This window comes from Dipodomys merriami, unplaced genomic scaffold (assembly GCF_024711535.1).
Source record: "Dipodomys merriami isolate MVZ:Mamm:240054 unplaced genomic scaffold, mDipMer1.0.p SCAF_35, whole genome shotgun sequence".
Taxonomy (NCBI): Eukaryota; Metazoa; Chordata; class Mammalia; order Rodentia; family Heteromyidae; genus Dipodomys; species Dipodomys merriami.
This window is the reverse complement of record NW_027205048.1, coordinates 15380842-15394422: the sequence shown is the minus strand read 5'-3', so window position 1 is coordinate 15394422 and position 13581 is coordinate 15380842. Positions and strand designations below refer to the sequence as shown.

The following is a 13581-nucleotide window of genomic DNA, read 5'->3' as shown; positions in this document are numbered from 1 at the left end:
CTCTGCCCCCTTGACCCATGCTGTGGTCTGTAATAATTCTCACATCTCAGCTGAGGGCCTCATTGTTGACGAATCACATCTGCAGCCATACAACGCAACTCTCCACCCAACTCAGAAAGCCTGGCAGAGCCCAAACCCTTGCCCACGTGGCCAAATGAGTGAGCTCCTTCTCCATCCACCTGGCATGCCTACGTTGGTCTTGCCCAAGTTGTATTTTTAATCTTTAAATCTGTAAAAGAAGCTTCCCCTTCTCCCACACAGCCCTCCATCCATCCTGCACTATCTGAACACTCATGGCTTTACATGCTGGTTAATGGTCTTTCTTTATTCACTGTAGGTTGTATGGTATCTGTGTGTGGACAATGTTCTTAGAACACAAACAGCGGCAGGTACATACCACGCCATGCCACGCTGCGCCACTTAGATACCCAGCTGTATGTAGCCCGTCAGTGCAATTTAATCTGAATTCCATCACCCACACTTCCCAAGGTGAGCCAAGTCAGAGCCATTCAAATCACGGATCAGTAGAAGAACTGAATCCTCCAGAAGGCACTGCAGGTTTCCTTCTGCAGCTCTGCCTTGGCTGATGGTTCTTGGCTGGAGCAAGCATTAACATTCATTTGCATTCCCTGAGCATCCAGCCCAAGGAGATATGACCCAGCAGATCCAAAATGGCAGCAGAAGTCAGGGTGCTCATAAAAATGTGCCATGTGTCACCCAGCCAGCCAGCCGATCAGGCTGCATAGCCCTGGCTGATGATCTGATCTCCTGAATGTCTTTCTATAAAATGTTAAAATAAATATTTGTGTTAGTCTCCCAGTATTAATCACGAAGGAATTTTAAGATGTGCTTATCAGATAAAAGTCAATTTTTACTTTTATCAGTCAGGAAATGAAACAGGAGACATGTCACTGAAGTCACTATTTCTCTGATCAGACACCCACCTGCACACTGGACTATAGAGTAGACACTGCCACACTGTGCCACACCATCACCGTTTGTTGCTTTTTATTATTAAAGAAAAGACCAATGTCTATTGATCAGAATTAGACTTAAAGGACAACTAAAATTGCATGCAGATGCTGGGTGCTAGGGCTCATGTCTGTAATCCTTGCTACTTAAAAAGCTAAAATTGGAGATTCAGGGTTCAAGGCCAGCCTGAGCAGACAAATCTTAAGATAAATCTCTCTCTCTCTCTCTCTCTCTCTCTCTCTCTCTCTCTCTCTCTCTCTCTCTCTCTCTCTCTCTCTCTCTCTCTCTCTCTCTCTCTTTCTCTTTCTTTCTATCATGGGGCTTGAACTCAAGGCCTGGGTACTGTCCCTGAGCTTTTCTGTTCAAGGCTAGCACTCTACCACTTTGAGCCAATGTGCAACTTATGGTTTTCTGGTAGTTAATTGGAGATAAAAGTTATGGACTTTCCTGCCAGGCCTGGCTTTGAACCATGATCCTCAGATCTTGGCCTCCTGAGAAGCTAAGATTGCAGGTGTGAGCCAAATGTCTAGCCTGACATTTTATTTTTTGGTCATGTGGCTTGAATGCTGGGCCTGGGTGCGATCCCTGCGCTCTTCAGCTCAAGGCAAGGCTCTACCGCTTGAGCCCCAGTGCCACTTCCGGTTTTCTAGTGGTTTATTGGAGATAAGAGTCTCACGGACTTTTCTGCTCGGGCTGGCTTTGAACTGTGATCCTCAGATCTCAGCCTCCTGAGTAACTAGGATTACAGGCATGAGCCATCAACACCTGACTTCTAGCCTGAGAAATTTTTATCTCCAATTAGTCAGCAAAAGGCTGGAACTGGAGTCATGGATAGAGTGGTAGATCACCGGCTGTGAGCAAAAACGAATCTAGTGAGCACAGGGCTCTAGAGTTCCAGTCCAAGGAACAGCCTAAAGAAAACACCTCACAGCACGGACGCTGAACTGAGAAAAGGTGAGAAAATAACTTTGTGAGAGATTACTTTGCCCTGTATTTTAAAATTCCCCTTCAAACTTACTTCCTTTTCTGTCCCATAAAGCAGCTAAATGATCAGCCCAGTAGGGCCTCTAAGAGGGTAAACTACCTGGCCACTAACCTGGAATGGGTCACCTCTCTCACCGTATTTTGTTATTCTCTAAAATACACTGGAAAGCCCTGGAACTGGAGCACGTGCTGGCCTCCGTGAACGGCCCCTCCTCCAGACTCATCCTGGGTGCAGTCACTCAGCCGCATGGGGACAAGTGGCGTGCTTTGAATTTTGTCACTGAAAAACATACCCCTATTTTCCTTCAGCCTCAGTAAGGTCTAATTGACAGCAGTTGTCTGTATTTATGATGTACACTGTGTTTTCATACATGAATGCATTGTGAGATAATTAAATGAAGATAATTAGCAGACCAACACCTTATACATTTTTTTTGGTGATGAGAGTGTTTAATATCTCTCTCGGCAAATATAAAATGTAACACTTTCTTAACTCTAATCGCCATGCCGTACAGAAGGTCTTCGGAACGTCTTCCCTGCTCTGGGTGGAACTTCCGTTCCTTTGACCAGCACTTCCCCAGTGTCCTACCCTGCCTAGCGTCTCCCCTATCTCCCACCTGTCCCAAGAACCTAGGGACTCACCCTGTTGCCTGCATGAGGGATCTGCAGTTTTGTGCGTTTTAATTCATCCTCTGGATTCACTCAGGTTGTCACAAATTACGTGATTTCTTTAAAAAAATAGTGAAATAGTATTCCATTGTGCCTATGCGTGTGTGAGCATGTGTGTGGGGGGGTTGCATGTGTGTTTACCTGCGTGCAGGTATGTGCACCTGTGTGAGTGGTGTGTGTGTGCGCGTGCTCGCGCATCATAGTCTCACCCTCTATTCCTTTGCGCATAGATGTCTTGGCTGTTCATACACCTAACACTGTATGAACACACAGGACAACGTCAGCTCTTCAATACACTGATCTCATTTCCTTTGAAATGAAAGTTTGCTTAGGCCCAGCAGGGGCCTGTGTATGCCAGTTTCTGTTTCTCTAGCACCTCCTCAGAACTTTCTATAGGGTGGTTTTTCCTAGCCATCATCCTCGGGGGCATGAAATGACAGCTCCTTGTGTTTTCAATATGCATTTTCTTGTTCAGTGTTCACACTTGCCTTTCAATGCTGGCCCTGAGAAACATCTACCTGGGTCTTTTGCCTGTTTTTAAAATCAGATTCTGTTCTTGCTACTGAGGGTTTTGCTTCTCCTGTACTTTGGACTTTGCCCCCTTAACTGATGTGTGATTTATAAATGCCGTCTCCCATTTATTGAGCCATCTCTTTACTCTGTTGATAGTTTCTTTGGCTGTGTATAGCCTTTTCAGTTTGACTCAACTCTATTAACATTTGCTTCTGTTGTCTAAGCTTTTAGAGGTCACAACCCCAGAACTTTTGCATGGACTAAAAAGCTTTCCCATAATGTTATCTAGGAGTTTTACAAATTCAACTATTACATTTAAGACTTTAATCTATTTTGAGAGGGTAAGGAATTTCCAGTTTCCTTTTCTGCATGTGACTATCATGCCACTATTTAATGGTGTTCTCAGCATCTTTGGTCAAAGATCAGGTGTATATAAAGGCATGAACTTATTTCTGGGTTATCTGTTCAGTCTGGTCCATAAGTCTGTTTCCGTGTCATGCTGAGGTCTTGTTTGTTTTGCTCCTTCGGTGAGGCTCAAGATATAACTAAGGCCTTGCACATGCTAGGCCAGAAATTTACCTGACCTTTCCTCATTCTTTTCTGTGCTGGGGATTGAACCCAAGGCCTGATGCATGTGAGCACCCACTCTACAACTTGGGCCAGGTCCCTAGCCCCATACCATGCTGCTTTGATTTCCATAGCTATCTTTTGTAGAGAAAGACCCACTGATTCTGTTAGCCTCAATTCTCAGTCTCTTGCCCACTTACTCTGAGACCTAACTGTAAGAGCTCCATTTTCTCACCTATACAGAAGAGAGATCTTCTTTCCTGGGTCACTGTGAGAATGAATTGAACTGGGAATAGAAAAGTTGGAGGTCAAATGCAGAAGGGACATTTGGGGAATGGTAGTTGGTAGTTCCTGTAGCTTCTCCACAGTTTATGGGACACACTTAGACATACTGTTCCCAAGAGTCCTAGGAAACTTTAAAGCAGATTCCGTGTCCCTGCTGAGCGGGGAGGAAGTGATATTTTAGCGCTCAGGTAGCCTGGGCTGGGCACAGAGCCCCAGGCAAAGAATTACACTCACTGAGGTCTTCTGAAGTAACCATGAGTCAGGCAAATCAAAAGAACCACCATATGGGCATCGTAAAAGCATCACATTTAACTTCCTAATGCTCACATGATCATTATGTAAGCAGAAAGAAGCTGAACTTTGTGTCACATGGAGTGAGGTCACTAAGGACTGCCCCGACCCTTACTGAATCCCAGAGGGGGAACAAAGCTCCCATATTGTTTTCCTACAGCCTGTGGCTATTGCTGTCCCACAGCTCCTAGGGTGGGGGGACGTGTCAGGGTGACACTTTATTGTCAGTGGACAGGAACCCTTTATTGAGGTTCCCTTTGGGGTACCTGGGGTCTAGTAGGGATCTGACTTAGTTGGAGAGTTTCTGATGCTGCTGACACCGGTGAATGGAATTCACGCGAGCCCAGCTCACGGTCTCACAAACCTTTGGCAAGCTGCAATGTGAGTTAGGAGCTGGTGTGGGCCTGACCATCTAAGCAGTCCCAAGGAGCTAACATTGTCAGATCGCTTTGTCCCTTGCTGGATTCCTTGAAGAGTAACCAGTCAATACATACGAATACATATAAGCATACCTATAATACACAGAGTACATATAAACCACATGTACCAAGCATCTTGTGTCTCACGGCCAAGGGTAAAGGAGCAGGGACATCGATTGCAGAGAGAGATAGGGAACAGAGCCCCGGTTTGCAGAGCAGAATACAAGAAGAGACTCCTCTGTCCTTGGAGGCCTTGTGTGCTACTTGGAGAGAGAGAGAGAGAGTTGGGCAAGTAGATAGCTGTGTGATTCCAAGCATGGAATCAAAGAAGATGAGACCCCTAGGCAGTCAGAGGAAGAGGGCTGAGGTCAGTGCTCAAGGTTCAAGATGACAGAGCAGAGTCCACTTCTCTTTTTAAAGACATAGCTTTTGTGGGAACTAGGATTCTCTTCACCGCTGTGGCCCAGGCCCCCTGTGCCAACCTGCATCCAGGGAGCATATGCAAGAGACCCCCCTGGACTGCTGAGGTCACAGCAGGCCCATCTCAGCACTGCCCTCCCCAAGGAAGCAGGGCCTCTGTGAAGCCCATCTGGTAACAGCCCCGCTCCCGGATTGCCTGGAGGCCTTGAGATGCTGACCGAGCTCCTCGCTCACGGGATAGCCCTGCGCGCAGGAGTGAAGCCCGTACCTTGGAGGACAGTTCACATGGCTTGCCCAGAGACCCCTTCCCGCTTCATTCTCTAAAAAGGAGTGTGCAGAAGCAATCTCGTCAAAGATCAGTCATACACAGAGGCATGAGCTGATTTCTGGATTGTCTATTCAGTCTGGTCCATATGTCTGTTTCCATGCCAGCAGCATGCTGAGGTTTTGTTTGTTTTGCTCCTTTGGTGAGGCTCAAGATGAAACAAAGGCCTTGCACATGGCTAGGCCAGAAATTGCATCTTGCATTTCCCAATTATGACAGTGCCCTCTGTCTCATGTACATGCCAACAAGCGGGCTTCCACTCCCCCTCCAGACCCCCAGACGAGCTGCTCACTGCCACAGAGAGGATCCCACAGAAGAAGAAGCGGCTTTAGAGAAAAATCCACCACAAGCTTTTCTCATCAGAAGAGCACTTCAGAGGCATACCACCTGTGAGACTTTACCGTATCTCTGTAGTGTAGAAAGGTCTTGTTTGATTTCTGGATAGCTAATTAGAGTAAGATAGACCACACTCTTATTGCCTATGTCAAATGAATTACAGGTTCTACCCCAGTGAGCTAAGTAGAAATGATGTGCCTAAAACTGAATTCAAATTCTGGAAATCACTGAGTGAGTACAGCCAGCTGTATACTTGAAATCAGCCTGGTTGTCTTAGAATGCATGCCACCCATGCCCTCCAAAGTCCAGCTCTTGCTGTGGGCTGGTCTCGTGGCCCTGGGTCAGGCCTGTCTGACCTTCCTCCATGAGATCTCTTCTGTCCCCATACAGACATTGGTTCTGGCACATAAAGGCCCTACTCTGGCTCTCATCCAGGGCTCTGAGCTCTTCGTCTTACTTATCTTCATGTCCCTTCTTCCTAATGCCAAGGACATAAAAGCTTGGCAGTTGTCAAGTAAATAGGTTGCTTAGCCCAAACCCTGGGAGTCATGATGCTTTGTTCCAGCCCCACAATCCCAGTATGCTCATAGCTACCCTTCCCACTGAGAACTGCCATCTTCTACCACGGACCTCCCTGCTACATGGGTGCCTCTCCCAGACCCCCTTCATGTTCTGAGGAATGACTTCCATCAGCTACAAGCACTGAAAGTCAGATCTCCCTGTGACTCTCCATCTCTCTTGCTCTGGAGACAAATTCCTTAATAGGCATGTAAAGTACAAAATCCAATGTGAGTGGCTCCTAATTCTGGTGTATATTAGAATCATCTGGAGATACTAGTTTGGAAATCCCTGGGAGAAAGGGACATGTGAGAAGTGAATTCCCATCTTCCAAGGGAAGACAGGCATACTTGGTTAAGGCTCTGGAAATATGCATTCTGTGGCTGAGACTGTGGACAGTGGTCTAAGATTCAGGCCAGGTGTGGGTGATTCTGGGCTGATAGGAGCTGAAGCCCCACCCTGGTCCTCAGGCCTTCACAGTCTGAACTTGAGCAGTAACACTTGCCCTTTCCAACATCCATGACCTCAGCGCTCAGATGCAAGCAACCATTGGCATGTCACAGGTTTAGTATGAAGACTCATCCACATCGTGAGACTGTGTCAGGATATGAAAAGAACACACACACACACACACACACATACACACACACACTAGCAGGATCACTGCAAATCAGCACTCAGACAACTCAGCTGTATAATACCACTCCTTCCCTTCCTGACTACCCACCCCCCAGCACAATGTGCCCAGAGCTACTCAAGACAGGAGTGTTCTTCCTACTCTGGTGAGATTGGAAGACATTGGCAGAGCACTTACTATCTTTCACCTATTTGCTCCAGGAATGTTAGTATCTTTTCCCTGCTCCCCTCCCTCCCTCCCTCGCTCCCTCCCTCCCTCCCTCTCTCTCTTCCTCCCTCTCCTCCTTCCCCTCCCTCCTTCCCCACCCTCCCTCCCTCCCTTCCTTCCTCCCTTCCTCCCTTCCTTCCTTCCTCCCTCCCTTCCTCCCTCCCTTCCTCCCTCCCTCCCTTCCTTCCTTCCTCCCTTCTTCCTTTCTGTCTTTCCCTCTTTCCCTCTCAGCTGTGGGGTGATACCGGCTGGTAGTTCTCCTTGTATGGCACTTACTGTGGGCTGCTTGGTTCTGAACTGAACTTTTTGCTCCAGCACAGCAGGCTTTAAAGAGTCCTGAAAACAACAGAAGTTTCAGAGGGCTCATATCTTCTTTTTTCTCTCTAGAAAATAGAATGCTTATTTGTGGAAATAAATTGGTTAAAAAATCTATTTCTAAACTAGATCACACACAATTAAATTGAGATTGTGAGAAATCATACAAATACAATTTGTTACATTTGTATCCCCTACAGACACTTTCCATCTGTCTACTCTGGATCCACTACTCTGTCTGGAGCAGCTGTTAAGGAATGCTAATCCAGAATGGAGTCTCAGCCTTTGATCTTCTGAGTAGATTCTTCAAGCAGTAACTTGCTGTTCAGTAAGATCCTGACAGGTTCAGTTGGCATGGATTCCTTCTTGGGACTTTTTAGATGCCCTCAGCTCTGGCCTGTCTCTGTCTAGAACTGAGGCAATACCAGGATGGGGAGCTGGGAGTCATCTTGGCCGATTATGTCTCACAGTGGTGTTGTCTTCTCCCTGATTCCATGCCTCCTTGATCTTTCTAAGTACTAATGAATTTCCTCTGTCTTGGAAATGTCCTGATTTCTTTCTCTTGTTTCTCCTTTGATTCTTGGTAGCAGATGTGTTCTGTTCTCAGAAGGGAAGATCTTTCTTAGATGATTTTGTGTCTTTTCCACCTTCTTGGACATTTCTGGAAGAGTCTACACATCCTCAAGCCTCAGAAGTTATGGGTTGATCCATCCATAATAGAAGTTATGGATGAGCCACTGGACAGGCCTGGGTGTAGGAGAGAGAGAAATAGAAACACACCCATATTTTCATTGGAGGTCATAGACTATCTGTGCTGCTTAGCAAGAATATAGTGCTTCCTGTTTGCTTATTCCAAGTGGACGCCATGAGCTGGTTACATTCAAGTGTTCTAGAAAGCATAGCAGCTGCTGTGCTTATGTGTATGCCAGGCCTTTGGCTAATCTGTAGGGCTGAGAGTCTCTTAGACATTTCAAATTCATTGCAAAAGGTTCCTTTTCAGCTATTGTAAAAAGGAAGTGTTATTATTAAACACATACCACTGTTAAGTGTACCATACATAAACAGCATAACGATTAGTAATAGGTACTTACATTGAAAAGCATTCCTGTTTTCATTTTTTTTTGTAGTTAGTGTTCTTGCTCTGAGCATAAGGGACCATGATGGTGTCCGTGACACCATCTTCCAACATTAGCAAAGGGGGGTATGGCGTTTTTATCTTGCAGCCAAGCACCCCTTGATAGAAGACTGCAGGCACAAGAAGAGTCTGCTTGTCTCAAAACTCTTAGGGGATGGCGGGGAGGTTTTCTGCCCTTAGAGGCCTCGTAAACCTAGTGGGGGAATTTTTCTGTGAGTGCACCTGACACTCCCCACTGCAAGCCACAAGTCTCTGTTGCTAAAGGAAGGCTTAAGAGGAGCAGCTTCACAGCGTTGGTCAGATGCCAGCATTGCACTTTGTGTTCTACCTAACTCTTGTTAAAGCCAGCAGCTGATTGGCTAGTTGTCAAAACACAACCATTTATGATCCTCAAGTCCTGCACAGGATTGCGGCTTAGGGGGAGAAACAAAGCACAGAGAACTTCCTGAACCACTCCAGTGTTGCCAGAGTGATATTCCATCCCTACTGAAATGAATTCTCTTCCGTTTCTTCCAGATAACTTGTTCAAACCCAAAGAAAGGTGTATTTCCGAGAAGGAGATGCATATGCGCTCTAAGAGGTGCGTGGTGGTGACGGGATGCTGAGGGGCTGGGGAGGGACTGGAGTGGCTGGGGGTGGGGAATCCAGGCGCTGTCTGGCGGGGCTGTCTACTTCTAGGACCACGTTTATGCTCTCAAGTCCTCTTGGCTGTAGATCTGAAAAACTGGCTAAAATGAGTCTCACTGAAGAATTGTGTCTCAGAGTGTTCGTGCTGCTCTTGGACTAGTGTTAGGAAAGTGGTAGGTCTTGGATTCTGGAATGATCCAGTAATTGGTCCCCGAGTGATCCCCAGACTGTGAGCTGGAACTCCTCTACACATTGACCTCGTCACTCTGGGCAAGAGCGCTGTGCCTCCGCGCCTTTGAAGGTGATTTCACGAGGAGGAAGGAGAGAAGCTGCTTGTCCTGAGGGTCCTGATTGTGACAGAGCCTGAAGGAAGGAATCCAAGCTGGGAGCCATGGAGCCCCTCTCAGAGGGGCCACAGCCAGCTTTCCTGGCGCTCTGTCTCCCGCAGGCTTGGCAGTCCACTGCTGGCACATTTTCCGTCTTGCCCGGCTGGTTGCTGTCCAAGACGCCCAGTAATTCTCACCACCGAGGTGCACACAAAGGCTGCCATTCTTCCTAGGACCTGGCCTCTTAGCTGAACGTAAAAGCTCAGCAGTGTTGGCCACTGCTCGTGCAAAGAAAATGTCATTAGGTTATAATAAAGTGCCCCGCACGGGGAAGGATTATGACAATTAAAGCAAACTGACAGTGCGCTGAGAGACACCACGGCCACAGAAGGCGGCCCCATCCCTTCCATTCCAGGCCTCAAAGCTCTGGTTTTACCATGACTGTGTTGTTTCTGAGATAATCAGGTGACTTCTGTCATCCGGGAGGAGTCAGGGCTGGCGGAGGAAGGAGGCTGCAAGCCCTTCCTGTTAAAGATCTGCTTCACAGCATTCTAAACAGGGACTTGCAAAGGACCACCAGGTTTGAAGATGTGCCGTTTCTGCAGGGCAATGTTGCATCGGCAACATTGAAGCATTCTACCTTCATTTTCCTGGGGGGGGGGGGGGGGTGGAGTGAGGGGGAAATCAGCAAGTCTTCCTCTTTCAGTCTCCAAAGTCAGAATTTCCAATGAAGCACCTAAAAGACCAGGTCTTCAAGCAGCATTAATAGAGAGACTGTTGCCCTATCATTTCCCTGAAGAGGAAACAATGGATGCCCAGAGAACCATCTCCTTGGTGGGGCCGGGCGCTGCTGGTGCTGCGCGCTGGGCTGCCCCTGACTGTTTTCCATGCACTGGGGAGCTGAGCTGCTCTCCACTCCGTGGAATGTGCCAGGCTGGGATCCGGTCCTGGTTCCCACAGTCTCTTCAGGACTGTCATTTCTTTATATTAGTTGGTTTTAATTATACTGTTCAATTGCATTTTTGTGTAAAATCCCAAACACGGGAGATGAAGCTGGAATTCTATCCCATTCTCCTTTTCTCGGCCCCAGACCTACCTCCTAGGATGCCTGCTATATGTCTTTCTCTACCTGAAAATTCAACTTCCGTTTGTAAGACGTAGCTATGGTGATTTATTCTAACCACTAGTGGCATCAGGGTGCATATTGTCAGTCTACATAATATGTCTGGGAGCTTTTACATATCAGAAGATGGTTATTATCCACATTGGCTTTTGACATTCTGAAGCATCCATTGAGGGGTGCCAACTGTGTGGAGTCTGTTTGGGGGTACACAACTTATTTGGGAATCTCTCTGAGAGCACACAGGGGTGACAGGGGTAGTCACTGAGACTTTTTATTTGGCTTCTTGGATCAGAAAGAGTGGTCTCTGGATACCAAAGGCTTTCCACTGTTCACTTTTGGACCATGTCAGTTTCTCTCTGATTGCTTCATGGACTTCTCCTTTGGACCTTTTTAGATTAGACAACTGAGTATTCACCTAGTCTGTGTTTATTCTATCCATGTTGCTGCCCACAGTGTGCTAGGCACTGGCAAGCACTCGCCTCTCCCAGGTCTCGTGAGCAGATTTAGGCCAGGTGACAGTGGCGCTTAGTGAGTAAGAATCAAACAGATGAAGGCTCACACCTCAGCCCACCATCAGCCAGCCAAGGACTCTACCCAAGCCTCCTCGTCTTGGGCTCCAGTTATTCACATATTTAACACAGGAACCCCAGATGCTTCCTCCAACTATATAGTGAGTTTGAGTTAATTCACATAAGTGACTACTCTAGTGTTCAGCATCCAAGATGTCACATGTTCATACTGCCCTCATCATCATTATTCTACTTTGTCCTCATTATTTTCAGCGTAGGACATCTTAAATAGATTTGGTCTGGCTTTCAAACATGAGAGAAAATGAGAAAGATGTTTTAGCTGCATGCCATGGGTATTGCAATCCAAGGGCTCAGGCTGCAGTTGGTGGGAACACAGCTCATCAGGTTGGCATTGGTGCCCACTGGGCACAGCAGCTGGAAGAAGAGTCCCAGGCCCCTGCTTGTCATGAACTCAAAAGATCCTGATTTTACATCAGGACAAGGACATAAGACTCTGGCCTGGGATGTATTTGAAAAAAAAAAAAAACCTAATTAAAAATCCAACAGAAGCATTTCTGAATGTCCATCATTATAATTTTTGCTACTCCCACATAGCTATTGCTTCCTTTCCTAAAACCCAGGGAGACAAAAATAGGGTGCCAGACAAAGGCACTAGTGGGAAAGCTTACACTCAGAATGGCCAAGCGGTAGGTTTAGGATCGCTCACTTTATGTGTAAGCATTTATCACGGGGAATGAAGAAATGAGGGAAGTGACTTCCAACGAAATACCTGGGCTCCCCAGCTCTCTGTTGCACTGCCCCAGGAAATGGAGAGATGAGCAAGGTCCTGCCCCCCGCCACGTCGCTGTGTCCCGGGGACATTGGGAAGCCCGGCGCGGGGTGTCTCACCACGCGGAGATGGCCCACATGCAGGGTTCTCCCTCTGAAATGAAAGCGCCCGCTGATAAGACAGGATGCCCTCCACTGCAGGCACACACTGTCGGCTGCCAGTCAAAATGTTCTTTGCATCTGTTTCAGAATCTATAATAACTTGCCAGAAGTGAAAAAGAAAAAAGAAGAACAGAAGAAAAGGGTGATCTTACAGAGTAACAGACTCCGCGCTGAAGTCTTCAAAAAGGTAAATGGCTTTGGGCCAGCGGGCGCGGTGTGTGTGGCTCAGAGAACAGAACCGGAACTTGACATCTCTGCCCCCTGCCCCTGCAGCAATTACTGGACCAGCTCCTTCAGAGAAACGCAGTGTGACCCCAGGCTGCCCTATACCCGAGTGCCCACAGCCGTGAAGACTTCAAGATGGATAAGCCATTAAACTTAGCTGTGTCTTCAAGACATGACAACTTTTGATTTTTTTTTTCTACAGGAAGTATCCCTTCCTGAATGACCCAAACAAACCTGAAACAATAATTGACCATGAAATAGGTCAATCTGTTGCAGGGAAATCAACCCTAAATAACCCACTAGGCTTCCTTCCCTTCGTTGATGGAATTTTGGACTTTCCCTTGTGCTTCTGATATTTCACCGCAGCAGAAAGCCACTTAGTGTGCTTAGATTCTGGAGGAGGGGGAGGGAGTGCTTTTTTTCATCGTATTTTTGATCCAGAGTCCTTGTTTTTGTTGTTCAAATTCCACAACTTCAAAACCTGAGAAATCACCTCAAACATGAACCACCTCATCCTAGAGGCTGATTTTTTTTAAATAAGAAGGCAACATGCCAAAGACTAAAGAGCAAGTAGACTGGTTTATTTTCATGACCCAGAATGGTCAGACCAGGGAGCTGTCAGCAGTTGCGTCCATTACCCAACAACAGCACCTCCCTTTGTTCAACTCAAGAGTCGCCATCAATGGGTGGAAGGCAGAGCTGACTGAACGTGTGGGGACTTCAGGGCTTGCTGCATCGGCCCCCTCCCCCCGCCCCCAAAAAGTGAAATGTCCTTAACGGTTCCACCTTTGCTATGTGTTCTTCCAAACGTTATTTATAAATATTTTATTCGCGGAGCTAGAATCAACTAGCTTTTACAACCAATAAATGGAAATAAATGCAATTAACCAGAAATGTAAATATGTCTGTGATATATATTCTGATCTGGACTGAGAGCAATGCTGACAGCACTCCGTGTGGAATGCTACCAGAGCCCCAGAGTGCAGTGTTCTCTGCCGCCACCCCTGGCCACCATGGAAACTGCAGGGTCTTAGAGCCCAGTGCGGGAGGCTGCCTTCCAGACAGGGTAGAAACAGGGTAGCAACAGGACCCCAGAGATCCCTAGGGTATCTCAGAAGTTTGGAGGATGGACTAGGAGTCCTGCAGACACCCCTGTCCGTTTCCTGTCCCATTCCTCCTCCCTCTGG

The 13581-nt window shown here is 47.1% G+C and overlaps 1 protein-coding gene across 1 annotated transcript in view; it reads left to right on the top strand.

Moving 5' to 3' along the window:
• Positions 1 to 13276, top strand: part of LOC138803858 ((E2-independent) E3 ubiquitin-conjugating enzyme FATS-like) — a 198357-nt gene extending 185081 nt beyond the window's left edge. Inside the window, exons 10-12 of the mRNA XM_069987928.1 lie at positions 9150 to 9213; positions 12257 to 12356; positions 12443 to 13276. Coding sequence (XP_069844029.1) covers positions 9150 to 9213; positions 12257 to 12356; positions 12443 to 12481 — 203 coding nt within the window. The 3' untranslated portion in view covers positions 12482 to 13276. The remainder of the gene's footprint in view (positions 1 to 9149; positions 9214 to 12256; positions 12357 to 12442) is intronic.
• The last annotated feature ends 305 nt before the right edge of the window (positions 13277 to 13581 follow it).